Below are 16624 nucleotides of genomic sequence, written 5' to 3' on the forward strand. Positions count from 1 at the left end.
GGAAGGGGCCATACAGGCCATCTAGTCCAACCCCCTGCTCAACGCAGGATCAGCCCTAAGCATCCTAAAGCAATTACCATATCCCTGCTAGAATCAGTTTGACAGACTTCCATATCTCCAAGACTTGCTTAACACAATTTGCTTAACAGATCATTCCTAGGAGCCCAAAAAATTGTAGCCTGCAGGTCATTTTTCTCCAATAGTCTAGCTTTTCTCCTTGTTCCTCTGTGGGAACAGCTTCTAACAGGAATGTGACTGGCCCAAGGGCCCCCAGCTGGCTGCATATGGAGGAGCAGGAAGTCAAACCCGGCTTGCCAGGTTAGAAACCGCCACTCTTAACCACACCACCAAGCTGTTTCTCAACAACAGGACCTGGAGGACCAAGGCCTTCCCCTGATAAGAAGAAAAGCCCTGCTGGATCAGACCAGGGAGGTTCCACCGGGTCCAGCATCCTGCCTCATAGAGTGGCCAGTTGGTGCCCCCAGAGTCCTTAGCCAGGTGCCTGGATGCAGTGACGGGATGGCTCAAGGAGAGCTGTCTGAAACTCAGCCCCTGAAAGGGGGAGGTCCTGTGGCTGGATAGGAAAGGTCCAGGCGAAGAAGCACTGTCAGCGGCCCACCCTGCCAGGACCTTGGGTGTGATTCTTGGTGCCTCCCTCTCTGTGGAGACTGAGCTCACAAGAGCCGCTCAGTTGGGATTGTCTTCCACCAAGCCTTGGGTTGGGGCCCATGAATTGATGACATCCACCGGGCCCTCTAGAGCCCCTTCCCATCAGATACGCCCACTAGATACATCACAAGGCATCATCAGTCCTGGCAGGAGAATACACAATAGGGCTATATGGTTAACAGTTGAATAGTTATAATGTTGATGCAAGTTACTGAGTTCAATGTCTTAATTTCTGGACTACCGGACCTCATATTATAATGGAATTTTTGAATCTACTAGGGGCCAAGCCCATTGCATTCAGGAATACAACAGGCGCTAGAATGGGGAGGGGGGTGGAAGAACTCTGTGGATGGCCTCTCCCTCCCCCCAGGGCCTAGAAAGGCTGCAGGCAGCTCTTAGGGAACTCACCGTTAGTGGCAGCTCTCATGCAGTTGGGACCTGTGGCCTCTTAGCCTCAAAGGGAAGTGGAAGGAGGAGGGGGTGGTCAGGGGTGGCGGATAGAAAGCGATTGGCTGGCTGCTGGACAGACAGGCAAGCCGATTGGAGGAGGAGCAGGCACTCAGGGGCGGGACAGCTGCCCTGATTGGGCATTAAGCACTGAGTGACACTTAAGTCATGAGACACGTTCCTCCTCCAAGGCCTTACCAGAAATATATAGAGGAATAGATGCTGTAAACCAGTGGTCCCCAAACTTTCTGACACTGGGGACCGGCAGGGCAACTGCCCCGCCCGCGCATCGCGCATGCGCGCCCGGGCCACACATGCGCGATTTCGGCCGCACATGGCGCATGTGCTCATGCGCGGCCCGGGCCCTGATTCCCTCTCCCCGCCCTCCCGCAGTAAGAAGCTTCCCGGGCCGCAAGCTTGCGGCCAGGGAAGTTTTTTACTGCGGAGGAGCGGGGAGAGGGAGCCGCGGCCCGCAGGTTGGGGACCACTGCTGTAAACTTCCCTGAGCTACAAGGAAGGGTGGTATAAAAGTGCAATAATAAATAAATAAATGAACTACAGGGCACAGAGACTGAGCTTTTCCCCTGATAAGAACCTAAGAAGAGTCCTGCTGGATCAGACCAGTGGTCCATGTAGCCCAGCATCCTTCCTCACACAGCAGCCAACCAGTTCCTCTGCACAGTCAACAACAGGACATAGAGAGTCCGAGGCCTTCCTTCCTTTGATAGAAATATAGAGCTGGAAGGTTTCTTATGGGTCATCCAGTCCAACCCCTTGTGCAATTCAGGAAATGCAGGAATCCCCCCCCCCCTGTGACCCCTTGCTCTGGAAGGCAAAAAACCTTAAGGATTCCTGGGCCAACCTGGCCTGGAGGCAAATTCCCTCCTGATGCCGGAGTGGCAATCTGTCTTTCCCTGGCCATGTGAGAAAGGGCCATGGGAGCTGAGCACTGACTCATCCCTTCATGTTCTCCCTCTCCTGGTCTTCCTCCATTCCAAGAGTCAGCATTGCCGTCACAGAAATTAAATTCTCTGTCCTTCTGTTGCTCCCCCTTTCCCCCTGTTTCATCTCACTTCCTGCTGCAAGTTTCCTGCAGACAAAACCACCTTCCTCAGATTGCATGCTTGAACTGGCATCAGAGATCTTCCAGCGTGCGGACTGTTCATCGTCAGCGTTGTGCAAATCCATCCCGTTTTGCTGGTCATGTCAAGTGGGCCTGACCTATCTGCAGAGGGAATGTTTGTGAGCATTCTGCAACATCAAAAACACTGAGGAAGGAGGGCTTGTACAGAGGGGGACAACTGTTTTGTGGCTTCTCTATACACTCATTTCAGCAGGAGAACTGCAAGATGGTTTCTGGGGCTCAGTGGGAGGACCTTTGCTTTGCATGCAGAAGGTTCCGGGTTCCTGGCACCTCCAGTTAGAAGGACTGGGCAGGAGATGCACCTCTGCCCCATACGCTCATCCAAGCCCCTCTTAAAGCTATCTGTGCTTGTAGCCACCTCCTCAGGCACCCCATCCCATGGCTGAACTAGACTCATAAAATCCTAGAGGGGGAAGGGGCCACACAGGCCATCTAGTCCCACCCCCTGCTCAGTGCAAGATCAGCCTCAAGCATCCAGGAGAAGGATCTGTCCAGCCGCTGCTTGAAGACAGCCAGTGAGGGGGAGTTCCCCACCTCCTGAGGCAGCCCGTTCCACTGCTGAACTACTCTGACTTTGAAAAGTTTTTTCCTGATATCTTATCTGGTGCCGTTCTACATGTAGTACAGTTTTTTCTTTACATTCAAAATCCAAAAATTCAGCAGGAAGTATCCAATTAACAATTCACAATAGTGCAAAAACTGTACCAACACAGTGTCACTGATGAAGAGATTCGAAAGTGCGCAATCTACCTGGGGACTTGTTTTGACATATTTAACAAGAATAAACTGCTCTTTTTATGCTATCATCCGCTTTAATTCCTTCGTTCTCCGGGAGTACGGCTGCCGGGTCTTCTGTATCTCCTGGGGGCTTCTCAGCAGCAGCAGTTTCCAAAAGATCCAACAAAGCTCAGCTGACGCTGTTTCCTTCTCCTGGGGTTTGCTCAGACGCTTTGCCTGCATTCATGTTAGCATGAGCTGTTTTCATCCCAGCTTCCTTGCGAGTTCTGCCTCCCAGATATTATTGATGCAGCCAGCCGTTGGTTTGTTTGTTTGCAGGTAATTAAATAGCCATGAAAGAGGAGTTATGCGCTGCAGGCCGTCTGTTGCTCCCCTGATAAACCCACACTTTTGCCGAGCATGATTATCGTAGCCAGACCAGAGCATTTATTTTCCTAGTGCCGGACCATTACGCAGGCCTAACGTGCACGCCCATTAAGGTTATTGCCGTTGTATAAAATAATTTAGCGACAGAGGCCCCAGACGGAAGGAATTGGCGTGCGGGTGAGGCAGCCCTCGTGCTCCAAGAGAACCCCAAGTCAGCAAAGTTTTTTGGGGGAAATCAATTCCAGATGGATCTGAAAGGGAGATGCATTAGGCATATCAATTCCATCAAGAATTCATCTCAATACCATTCAGAATAAATCATTGCAGGAAACAGCGGGTGGCCTAATGGGGGGGGGCGGTTTTGGCAAAGCTCTCCTCAGGAGGGTTTATCCCTGCAAAGCTGCTGACTCAAGCAAATGAACTTTTGAGATGGGCTGGAGCAGTGGTTGCCAATTCCCGGTCTGGGGACCGGGACCGGTCCGTGAATCAGTCGGTACCGGGCCACGGTTCCTCCTCGTCCTCCTCCCCGGCTGCTGCCCCGGGGGCTGCCCTGCCACTCTGCTGCCAGCTCACCTTTGGTGCTCTCTGGCAGCTGCTATGACAGGGGCTCCCCCTCAGTGTGGCATTGCACAGCTGCTGCTGGCAGCACCCCAGTGGACAGCGGGAAGTCAGGAGCACCGACAGGAAGCAAGCGGAGCAGGGGCTCAGGTGGTGGTGACATCCCTTGGCAAAAGACTACCTTCCTTCCCCCAGACCTCAGTAAAATTGTGAAGCGTTGACCGGTCCCGGTGATAAAAAAAGGTTGGGGGCCACTGGGCTAGAGGGTTCTTTCTCCAGAGAAGTTCTGAGCTGGCCAATGGGGGGAGGACTTCAGCACTTCTACAAGGGATCAGGGCCAAAGGTCAACCTGTCGCCTGCTAGACTGGACAGCCTGAGTGGATTACCCAACCCCCACGCCCCACCCCCCACAAAGCAGCATAACAGAGACTGATTTGGGGAGGTGGTGAGTGAGCCAAAGGGATGAGCCAAAAGGCCAGGTGTCCACAAAATACAAATCTACAAATAGAGAGAGGGCGAGCCATAAATGAAGACACAGAATAATGCCAATGTCTTAACAGACTCAAGAACAGTGCAGGAACAACACACTTTCATGGATGATGGAGGCAGATCCTGCCCTGAGCAGGGGGTGGGACTGGATGGCCTTCATGGCCCCTTCCCACTCTAGGAGTCTAGTTCAGCAGTGGAATGGGCTGCCTAAGGAGGTGGGGAGCTCCCCCTCACTGGCCGTCTTCAAGCAGCGACTGGGCAGATCCTTCTCCTGGATGCTGGAGGCTGATCCTGCACTGAGCAGGGGGTGGGACTAGATGGCCTGCATGGCCCCTTCCCCCTCTAGGATTCTAGGAGTCTAGTTCAGCAGTGGAAGGGGCTGCCTAAGGAGGTGGGGAGCTCCCCCTCACTGGCCGTCTTCAAGCAGCGGCTGGACAGATCCTTCTCCTGGATGCTGGAGGCTGATCCTGCACTGAGCAGGGGGTGGGACTAGATGGTCTGCATGGCCCCTTCCCACTCTAGGATTCTAGGAGTCTAGTTCAGCAGTGGAAGGGGCTGCCTAAGGAGGTGGGGAGCTCCCCCTCACTGGCTGTCTTCAAGCAGGGGCTGGACAGACCCTTCTCCTGGATGCTGGAGGCTGATCCTGCACTGAGCAGGGGGTGGGACTAGATGGCCTGCATGGCCCCTTCCCCCTCTAGGATTCTAGGAGTCTAGTTCAGCAGTGGAATGGGCTGCCTGAGGAGGTGGGGAGCTCCCCCTCACTGGCCGTCTTCAAGCAGCGGCTGGACAGATCCTTCTCCTGGATGCTTGAGGCTGACCCTGCACTGAGCAGGGGGTGGGACTAGATGGCCTGTGTGGCCCCTTCCCCCTCTAGGATTCTAGGAGTCTAGTTCAGCTGTGGAAGGGGCTGCCTAAGGAGGTGGGGAGCTCCCCCTCACTGGCCGTCTTCAAGCAGTGACTGGGCAGATCCTTCTCCTGGATGCTTGAGGCTGATCCTGCACTGAGCAGGGGGTGGACTAGATGGCCTGCATGGCCCCTTCCCACTCTAGGATTCTAGGAGTCTAGTTCAGCCGTGGAAGGGGCTGCCTGAGGAGGTGGGGAGCTCCCCCTCACTGGCCGTCTTCAAGCAGCCGCTGGACAGATCCTTCTCCTGGATGCTGGAGGCTGATCCTGCACTGAGCAGGGGGTGGGACTAGGTGGCCTGCATGGCCCCTTCCCACTCTAGGATTCTAGGAGTCTAGTTCAGCAGTGGAATAGGCTGCCTAAGGAGGTGGGGAGCTCCCCCTCACTGGCGGTCTTCAAGCAGCGGCTGGACAGATCCTTCTCCTGGATGCCTGAGGCTGATCCTGCACTGAGCAGGGGGTGGGACTAGATGGCCTGCATGGCCCCTTCCCACTCTAGGATTCTAGGGCTAATTTATTTGGGTTCAACACTAGAGGGAATCAACATGAAGGGAAAGAGTATATCTGGCCAACAGGCCACCCACCTGGATCTATCTTCATGCGAAATCCATGGCTAGATCTTACCTAGAAATCGGGGAGGGGCTGCAGCTCCGTGCTAGAGCATCTCCTTGGCATGCAGAAGGCCCCAGTTTCAATCCCTGGCAGCATCTCCAGTTAAGAATCAGGGAGTAGGTAACGTGGAAGACCTCTGCCTGAAACTCGGGTGAACTGCTGCCAGTTTGAATAGACAATGCTGACTCTGTTGGAGTCTTAATTCAGGATTAGGCAGCTTTATGTGAGGGGCAGAGCATCTGCTTGGCATGCAGATGGGCTCTGTTTCAATCCCCAGCGACTCCAGTTAAAGGATGCAGCAGCCAGAGCTGTGGGAGACGTCTGCCTGAGACCAAGAGCGGCTGCCAGTTTGCATAGAGAGCTCAGCGGACGAAGCATAAGGCGGCTTCATGCGTTTATGTGTTCAAATCTGGACAGGGAAGCCCTGGGGGGTTGAGAGGCAGAGCACTGGTTTCCAGTTCCTCCCAGCATGCTTGAGGCGTGACTTCTCCTCTTCCTCCTTTGTTCTTCGACAGAGCGATGACATCACCAAGGTGGCCAAAGCTGCCAAGATAGTGGAGCGGATGGTCAATCAGAACACCTTTGATGAAATCGCCCAAGGTACGTGGGGGTTGGGTGAGGAAGGGCTGCATTGGCAGCACCCCGGATCCAGGCCCCTCCAAGCGCTCCTTACCTTGCCTTGCCTTGGGCAAGTCTTTCCCTCCTGTCTGTAGTCTGTAGAGCAAAGATAAGGGTGGGCTGCCTTACAGGGCTCTCATGAAGACAAAGCATAATCAAAGCCAAAGATGTTTTCCTCACGGGGATTTGCCAGGATGCGGGAAAAGCAAATGATTTCCTGAAGGATGGTCATGCCGTAGTTTATTCTGTGGTTTGGGGCCACAACCGAGAAGCCTGTGAACAAGCCAAAGGAAGGATGCACAGTTTTAAGCAACACAATAGATTCCAGTGGGTTGCCGTGTTGGGTCTGAAGTAGCACAACAAAAATAGAGTCCAATCAGGCACCTTGAAGACCAACTGAGATTGATTCAAGGCGGGAGCTTTCGAGAACTTGCACTCTGTGCATGCACTCAAAAGCTCCCGCCTTGAATCAATCTCGGTTGGTCTTCAAGGTGCCTGATTGGACTCTATTTTTTTGTGCTACAACAGAACCAAGAGGCCCCCCTCCCCCCCTCCCCGTGCTTTCCCAGCTGCCTCTCAAGTGTGTTCTAGATTCTAATCAATTCCTCCTCCAAGCTCTTCTCTGAGATTCTGAATTTCCCGATTTTATTGCAGGGTGACATCAGCGTCCTTGACTCACCGTGATGTCAGGGGTGACAAAGGCAGGGGAGCCCAAGGGTCAGATCCCTGGTTAGCCATGGAGGTCCCTGACCCATAATAATAATAATGATAATAATATATTTTTTAATTTGTAGCCTGCCTTTCCAGATGCTCAGGGAAGGTAATATCACTAAAATCAACATACAGTTTAAAACAATCAACTCCTGTAAAATGCCCTCTCGAAGGGAGCTGCTCTCCTAGTTCCTCCTCCCGGCAGTGGGCCAGCTATTTGCTGGATGTTATTCTTGCCCTCGACCATAAGCCTGGTGGAACAGCTTCATCTTGCAGGCACCGCAGAGCTGGCTGAGGTCCCGCAGGGCCCTGATTTCTCTCGGGAGCTCATTCTACCAGGCTGGGGCCAGGACTGAAAAGGCCCTGGCCCTGATGGAGGCCAGTTTCACTTCTCTCCATCCAGGGGCCTTGAGCAGATCCTGGTCTGAGGATCGTAACGCTCTTAGAATCACACAATCATAGAGTTGGAAGGGGCCATACAGGCCATCGAGTCCAACCCCCTGCTCAACGCAGGATCAGCCCTAAGCATCCTAAAGCCCAGTGACTGAAGGGGACCTCCCTTCTGGAAGGGAGCTACTGTAACCCCATCTTTAGTACCTTCCAGTCCTTGGGAATGTAGGCACAACTTTTGTGATCGGCTGTGTGCATATTTTTGTCAGGAGAGCCCCAAGTTCAGAACTCTTGCACTGATTGATGGGCACCCTGTGAGGGCCTTTACCCTTCCCAAAGTCTTTCCTGACCAGACTTCACTCCCAGGTTCCTAGGAATTTCTTACGCTGGAATCTGGAACCCTCCTGTTTGCATGTCTTTGGTACCCAGCTGCATCTACCCAAGTGTGAAAATTCAGCTCTGTACTCTAGCACGATTCTGTGCAGGTGACTTGGCAGAGATTAAGCCCCTTCTGATCGCAGCCCTCTCCCTTTGCTAGATTTTAAGTATTTTGAAGATACTTCTGACGAGTACAGAGACAATTTGGGCACCCTCCTGCCGCTGTGGAAGTTTCAGTACGACAAAGCCAAGAGGCTGGCGGTCACTGCCCTCTGCTGGTGAGTACAGTTCTTGCAGCTGCCCCCACCTTCGAAAGATTCACCCATTTGCCTTTTGCGTGTTGCCATGAGAAGCTTGTGGGGATGTCCACAGTATTCTGAGCACCAGAGGCCAGCGTAAAGCCTTGCAAAAACACGACGGATATTTGAGGGGTTATGTTTGCAGCATGATGCTCACAAAATAATGGGTTCTCCCCACAGACGTGGGGTTTCTGGAATGCATTTATGAAAGCAAACGGGAATACCTCCGTGGTCGCTATCCCAGCAGCAAGTAAATATTTGCTCTGGACAATTGCAGAAGGAGGAAGCTTCACGAAAGCAGGCCAGGAGAAGCAGGGCAGAAGAACCAGTTTCCGAATCCCAACGTGGGCATCCGGTACCCCGTGTCCAACTGCGTTCTTCAATTCCACTTGTTGAGAATGCCATTGTAAAAATCTATACGGGAGGACTTTCCCATTTTTCTTTCCCCGTCCCCCTTATTTCCTGGTTCGGGATTCTCAAGTCATTTCTCTGCTCCTATACGGAAATGACACATGAACGCAGAGTCACAGAATTATAATTCACAGGTGTTCTTCAAGAACAACAGCAGCACATCACAAGCTAGAGTTCAAAAGTTACGATGTATTTGCTGAACTTCCACATTCAGAGGTATTCAGCCTCTGGGTACCGTTGCTATGGGGCAACTTTGGGGGCAGGCCTTGGTCTCCATGCCCGGCTTGGCGGCCCTCCAGGGCAACTGGCTGGCTTCTGTAGGAAACGAGAAGTTGCAGCAGATGGACCAGCAGTCTGATCCAGCTGAGCTTATCTTAGGTACTTTTGAATTTGTGTTCTTAGAAGCCCCAACTTAATCTTTTTAGTAGCACCTCCAAGGTTTTCCAGGAAATACCCCAGTTTCTCAGTTGCTTATTTCACCTCCTGCATCCAGGACAACCCTGTTCATGGAAACCATCAGAGAATACCTTTGAGGCAGCCGGGCCTCTCCTTTAGCAGCCAAGTAGGCCTCTTGTCATCAAGCAGCTCAGTGTCCAACTTGGGCTCCCCCGAAATCACAGTAAACAGGGATAAAAACGTGCTAACAATTCTTCCCTCCAGGAAGAGCTCCTGCCTTGCTTCTTAGGGTTTTCCTTCATTTGGGTTTTTGCTTTAGAATCATAGAATCATAGAGTTGGAAGGGGCCCTACAGGCCATCCAGTCCAACCCTCTGCTCAACGCAGGATAAGCCCAATGTTATTAGGAGAATAACATTGAAGACATTTAGTTCCTCCATTGAAGTATACTTGCTAGACCTGGTTCCCAGTCTCCACGGTAGTAATTGGGTGACCTTGGGCCGCTCACCCTCTCCCAAAGCCTAACAAGCCTTCCAAAGTTGTTATAAGGCTAAAATGGGGAGGAAAGAAACGCGTGCATTTCTCGGAGGAAAGCAGAGAGGAAAACGGGATAGGTTGCAGCAGAACAAATGCCTCCATCCCCACTCCTGCAAAATGGCCGTTCGGGGTGGAAGTATTAGGAACAGGGCGGTTGGTTGTGAGGCGCCCTGCCTCTTTGCCATGACACAAGTGTGTTGACAGCAGTTTTACTTCTCCCCCCTCCAGGAACCCCAGATACAAGGATCTGTTCATCGTGGGACATGGATCTTGTAAGTTCAGTCTGGAATAGCAAGTTGGAGAGAACTCTCCGCCAGTGTTGTTGAAGAAGCTTTCAAATATAAATTTATATATAAATCTGTGGTGCGGCCTCATTTGGAATTAGAAGAAGAAAGAGTTGGTTTTTGCCCACTGTTTTCCACTGCCCAGAGGAGTCTCAAAGCAGCTTCCAATCACCTTCCCTTCCTCTCCCCACAACAGACACCCTGTGTGGTGTCTGGAAAACTGGGCTACAAGGAATTAAGTGAATTTTAATAGTGAAAAATTTAAAGTTCTGCCTTGGTAGAAGCACGTGTGAAAAGGATCTAGGTGTCTTAGTAGACCATACATTGAACATGAGTCAGCAGTGTGACTCAGTGGCTAAAAAGGCAAAGGGGATTTTGGTCTGTTTCAAATGGAGTATCGTGTCCAGATCACGGGAGGTGATGGTACCACTTTACTGTGCTCTGGTTCGGCCTCACTTGGAGTCCTGTGTTCAGTTTGGGGCTCCCCAGTTGAAGAGGGATGTGGACAAATTGGAACATGTCCAGAGGAGGGCAACAAAGAAGTCCCCCTGACACAAATCGGTCTGGCCCACTTTGGATGTTGTCATTTTTGGATGAACTTTTGGTTGGACTTCAGGAATGCACGGCTGTCAGCCATGGCCCATGACCCACCTGACTGGTTTTATCGGGGGGCTGTGCAGCCCTTTGCTTTGCAGGCCTGATTCCTGGCTCTGGGAATTCTCTGCAGACTGTTTGAAGGCAGCGGGATCAAACGAACTCCCAGTTGGCAGCAAAACTAGTGTGAGCCTTCCGGGAGGGCGGAATATAAATATGAATAAATGATGGGTTTGCCACCTCCCAGGCGGAACCTGGAGATCTCCCTGAATTATAACTGCTTTAGACTCTATGATGTAAGACACTGTTGATGTCCCTCCCCAAACCTCCAGGAATTTCCTATCCTGGAGTTGGCAAGCGATGCATAATTGTTAGGAGGCAGCCAAATTAGCCCCTGTAAATCAGACCTAACCAATGTGCCGATGCTTCTCCTTTCCCTAATCCATTTTCTAAACAAAGAACATCGCCAGGTGTGGTGTCGAAGGAGCTGCCCTTATTAGCTTGGCATGGACCTCTGACAAAAATAGCACATGGAGAGTAATGACTGGGGAGCATCATTCGTTCTCACCGCCAGCTTGATTGCTGTTGAGCAATTTAAGGTTCTCCAATACTGTGCCTCATTTCTTCCTAGACCAACCAGCATATCAGTTTCATTTTTAATTGACCGTTAACGTAGTCCCAGTCTGGGGCTTTCATTAATAACAAGAAAATAAGACGGTTGAACAAACTTAAAGGCCATGAATTCTGAACAGGCGGCCTTCAGCAGGGCAAGGAGGAGGCTGGAGACCTCAGCAATACACTATTTCCTTCCCTTTTTTGATCCAGCAGCAGTGGAGGATCCAGCAGGTCTCTTCTGATGTTCTTCTGAAGACCTCAACTTGTTGTTGGCCCTCCAGAGGGAACCAGTTGGCCACCGTGTGAGACAGAATGCCGGGCTAGATGGCCCACTCCTTGGGTCAGGAAGGGCTCATCTAATGTTCTTGTCAGGGGAAGGCCTCGGCCTCTCTGTCCAGTTGTTGCCCTTCTGGAGGATCTGGCTGGCCCCTGTGTGAGTCAGGAGGCTGAACTAGATGAACTACAGGCCTCATCCAGCAGGACTATTATGTTCTTCTCAGGGAAAGGCCTCAGCCTCTATGCTCTGCTCTTGGCCCTACAGAGGGACTGGTTGACCACAGTGTGAGATGGATTTGGAAGCAGAGCCCTCTGTGGAAGTCCAGGGCTTGCTACACGGAGGTGGGCCACATGTGTCTTTGGCCCTGACCTGGACGGCCCAATCGCGCCGGAAGGCCTTCAGAGTGGGCGCGAGTTAGTCCTTGGGGAGATGACCACCAGGGAAGGCCAGGGTGGCTTTGCAGAGGCAGGCAAGGGCAGGCCAACTCTGACCGCCTCTTGTCTTGAACACCCTATAGCAGTGGGGTCAGGCTCTTTTTTTACGAGGGTCGGATCTGACAGGTCACTTCCTTGGGCCGGGCCACGTGAGACATAAAACAATGCCGGGGACACGGGGAAGCCCAATTAACACTATTATTTAAACAAAAGCAATGGGTTCCCAGGAGGGAAAGCCACTGATTTCCTGGGGCACCCACAGAAGCCCCAGGAAATGTATTTAATCGTATGCAAGATTAGTTCCCCCCCAAGAGATACCATAAAATAAGATACATTTCCACACAAATGAATTACTTTTTTGTTTACATGTCACTTTTAGGAGATGCGTCATTGTCCATGGAAGCAAATAAGGTAGTTTATCAGCACAGAGAGCAGTTCTGTCAGAGCTGCTTTGAGGCTCCTTTGGACAGAGAAAAGCAGGCTGTAAAACCCTCCACTTCTTCTTCCTCTTCTTCTTCCTCTTTTTCCTCCTGTTCCTCTTCTTCTGCAGCAGGTCTGCGCAACCCCCAAAGCTTGTCAACATCCCATTAGCCATACTTTAAGTCCCATCCTAAGGACCTCTCATGGGTTCTGGATATCGGGTGGAACTGATTGCATCCATGTTTGCATCCATGTTCATTCCCTGGATCGAAATGTTGCAATTTCAGGATGTCTGAGGATCTTCTTGCCTGATGTTGGGATTTTACTCTGGACCGGCCCGCATCGGCCGTGTCGTTGTGGAGGGGCAGCCTCCTTTTTTTTTCGCTTTCAGAGATCTGTCAGTCGTGGGAAATCCTGGAAAAGCCGGGAAGAGCCAGGACTGCTATATAGAGGCCTGCAGTGGCAAACCACCTAGAATCATAGAATAATAGAATTCGCCTTTTTATCCACTGAGTCACACTGTTGACTCATGTTCTGACCGTTTCTTGAAAACCTGCTGGTGTCACCAGACATTGACGGCATTTCCCAGCATCCAAAAGCTCTGGAGCTAGCAGAGGCTCTTACCACTTGATGGCACTGTTAAATATTTAGTGAGCTGCAGCGAAGGAAAAATGCACTTGAGATTCTCGCGAAAAGACAAATAGAAAAGTTCAGATAGAAAGCGGCACGCTCTACTATCAATTAAAACGGGAGGGCAGAAAGGCAAACACTTGTTTTAATTTACTTTGTTGCTGACATGGGAGTCGTTAATATTCGTCTAACCCTGGTTCCAAAATTAGGCTTATTTGTTTTCAGTGGAAGGAGACAGATTGCGATTAATGCTCCTGAAATGGAGCATAGAATCATGGAATCCTAGAGCTGGAAGGGACCTCCTGGGTCATCTAGTCCAACCCCCTGCACTATGCAGGACACTCACATCCCAATCGCTCATCCACTTGAATCTTCACAGAATCAGCCTCTCCATCAGATGGCTCTCCAGCCTCTATTTAAAAATTTCCAAAGATGGAGAACCCACCACCTCCCGAGGAAGCCTGTTCCACTGAGAAACCGCTCTAACTGTCAGGAACTTCTTCCGGAGGTTTAGACAGAATTTCTTTTGCATTAATTTCATCCCATTGGTTCTGGTCCGTCCCTCTGGGGCAAGAGAGAACAACTCTGCTCCATCCTCTATATGGCAGCATGGGAAGGGGTAAAGGGCCGGCGCATGGCTGAGGAGCACTGCCCCACTGGAATATCTCCCCTGCCATTGAGAGTAATTGAAACCAGAGCAGGTTTCATAGAATCATAGAATAATAAAGTTGGAAGGGACCTCCTGAATCATCTAGTTCAACCCCCTTCACTATGCAGGACACTCACAACCAGTTGGCACTGAAAAGAGAAGAGTCTGAAGGGAAGGGACTGATGACCAATATGATACAAGCACACTGGACATCTTGGAAAGAACAGGGGGGGCAGTCCTGAAAGGGATGACCAAAGTGGCCATGGGGTTGGAGCACCTTCCTTCCAAGGGAAGGCTCTTTTGGGCAAGGATGGATCAACAGGTTGGCCCTCTTTCTTCCAGGACCATAACTGATGGGCGGAATAGTCAGGACAGGGGAGAAAAAGAAAGTACATTATTTGCCCCATTTTGTGTGTCCCGCTTCCCCCAGGTGTGGTACCAGCTGCCAGCTTAGAGAGCTTTAGGCGGGGATTGGACAGGTGGAGGTGAGGTGGTGTTCCTGACAGTAGCTCAGTATGGTCTGTGTATTGAAGCTCAGGTGCCAACTCCCAGTTGGGGAATGCCAGGAGAATTGGAGGGCAGGGTTTGGGTAGGGGAGGGATTTCAGCAGTTCATAATACTCCAGGGTCGTCCTCAAAGGTAGCCCCTTTTCTCCAGGGGAATGGCCCTCTGTGGTCTAGAGCAGGGGTAGTCAGCCTGTGGTCCTCCAGATGTCCATGGACTACAATTCCCATGAGCCCCTGCCAGCGAATGCTGGCAGGGGCTCATGGGAAATGTAGTCCATGGACATCTGGAGGACCACAGGCTGACTACCCCTGGCCTAAAGAACAGTTGTTATTCTGGGAGATCCCCAGGACCTATCTGGAGGATGGCAACCCCATCTGAAGGGCAGATAACGAGGATACACCCTTGTGCAGAGTTCTTGTCCTCATGGCTTGCTAGCCGTTCTCCCTGTCTGTGGTAGTGAGGAGATGGAAAGTCAGAAATCAGCAGTACAGAATTTCCCAGACCAGGAAGCATTACTCCGTTCAGCCTTTTAGATGCACAGCAATGTCGAGAGTTGTGAGCTAAATTTGATATGTGCGCATCTGGCATTCGTCCGACTGTAAGCTCAAAGGCAGCATGGATGCTCTGTTGGCATATGTCAGTTGATGGCTAAAATTAACTCGAACTTTAAAAAAACGAATATGTGATTTACAACACGATATACTTGCTCTTGGGTCAGATCATAAATGTGGCCACACGTGTTAGAGTAAGTCATGCCAGCTTGCATTGTGTCGATCACATCTTGTTTTGTTTTTTAAAGGGAAAGCATTGGGGGGGTTTATAATCATAGCATCCTAGAGTTGGAAGGGACCTCCTGGGTCATCTAGTCCAACCCTGCACGACGCAGGACGTGAGTGACCTGCATAGTGTAGGGGGTTGGATTAGATGACCCAGGAGGTCTCTTCCAATTCTATGATTCTAACCCTATCGCTCGCCCACTGCAACCTGCCACCCCCTTGAACCTTCTCAGAATCAGCCTCTCTGTCAGATGGCTCTCCAGCCTCTGTTTAAAAACTTCCAAAGATGGAGAACCCACCACCTCCCGAGGAAGCCTGTTCCACTGAGAAACTGCTCTGTCAGGAATAATAGAATCATACAGTTGGAAGGGACCTCCTGGGTCATCTAGTCCAACCCCTTGCACTATGCAGGACACCCACAACCCTATTGCCCATCCACTGTCACCTGCCACCCCCTTGACCCTTCACAGAATCAGCCTCTCCGTCAGATGGCAATCCAGCCTCTGCTTAAAAATCTCCAAAGATGGAGAACCCACCACCTCCCGAGGAAGCCTGTTCCACTGAGAAACCTCTCTAACTGTCAGGAACTTCTTATAGAGGTTTAGACGGAATTTCTTTTGAATTCATTCCATGCACTCAAAGTCTGCCCAGTGGAAGGTAAATGCCTCAGAAGGGAACCGAGCAGAGAGTCAGAGTTAAGAAACACATGAGAGAAGCCACGTTGGATCAAGCCAGTGGCCCCTCCAGTCCAACACTCTCTGTCACACAGTGGTCAAAACCTAGATGTTGTCAGGAGGTCCACCAGCAGGGCCAGACCTACAGAAGCCTTCCCACTGTGCCCCCCTCCCCAAACACAAAAAATGCAGAGAATCTCTACCCCAGACAGAGGTTCGCTCTAAACGTTGTAGCTCAGAGCTGGGCCTCTGCTCCAGATGCTTCTCCAGTCCCCTCTTGAAGCCGGCTCTGCTTATAGCTGCCTCCACTTCCTGCGGCAGTGAGTTCCATGCAGCTTTCTTGATTTGGCCATGTTACTTTCCTTCCCTGAATGCTTGATGCATGCAATTGCTGGGCTGATTCTAATTCGAGGTGATGGGAAGTTTCCCGGTGGAAAACCGAACGCTGGAACAGATGTACTCTAGCCGGATGCTTCAGGGCTCGTTGGCTTTGACGTTCTTGTATTTTTAAAAACATTTATGGACTGCCTTTATTACGCCCAGAGGAGAAAGAAATTTTTAAAAGGGAACGCCCAGCAAATGAAGACAACCGTGAGGCAAATTGGGAGGCAGAAGCCCATTACTTGAAAGGCGTCATGCTTCTTAACGGTGGCCATTCATCTTTGGGGCTGCGGAAGCCGTCGCCAAGTCATTGATTATGTGGAAGAGAGATGTTCTGTTGTGCGAACGCATTTGCTCCGGCTCCACCTTGGGTTCCCCTGTTGCCCGCTTTCCCCCTTCATTATGAGCAAACCTCTTCAACTGGATGCCAGGTGCCAGGGAATGAAATGGAAAGCAGCTTGCCTTCTCTGCCTTGCAAAAGGGTATCTTTGTGCCTGAGAATGTCCACTAGCTAAGTTCGCTTTCCTATCTTGCAATGGCCCAGTGCAATAAAGTTTGACTGGAGAAATGTAATTTTCCTGGCGCAGGGGAGGCCCTCCTAACTATCCTATCAATCGAAGAAGAAGGTGTGGTTTTCAGATAGCCATCTGACGGAGAGGCTGATTCTGTGAAGGCTCAAGGGGGTGGCAGGTGACAGTGGAGGAGCGAGAGGGTGGTGA

The 16624-nt window shown here is 51.2% G+C and overlaps 1 protein-coding gene across 1 annotated transcript in view; it reads left to right on the plus strand.

Annotated features, from left to right (window-relative positions):
* The window catches only part of DNAI1 (dynein axonemal intermediate chain 1), a 119981-nt gene that overhangs the window by 35280 nt on the left and 68077 nt on the right, over positions 1 to 16624 (plus strand). The window contains exons 10-12 of the mRNA XM_077346571.1: positions 6441 to 6525; positions 8183 to 8300; positions 9893 to 9936. Of these exons, the coding sequence (XP_077202686.1) occupies positions 6441 to 6525; positions 8183 to 8300; positions 9893 to 9936 (247 nt within the window). The remainder of the gene's footprint in view (positions 1 to 6440; positions 6526 to 8182; positions 8301 to 9892; positions 9937 to 16624) is intronic.

Source organism: Paroedura picta, chromosome 7 (assembly GCF_049243985.1).
Source record: "Paroedura picta isolate Pp20150507F chromosome 7, Ppicta_v3.0, whole genome shotgun sequence".
Classification (NCBI taxonomy): Eukaryota; Metazoa; Chordata; class Lepidosauria; order Squamata; family Gekkonidae; genus Paroedura; species Paroedura picta.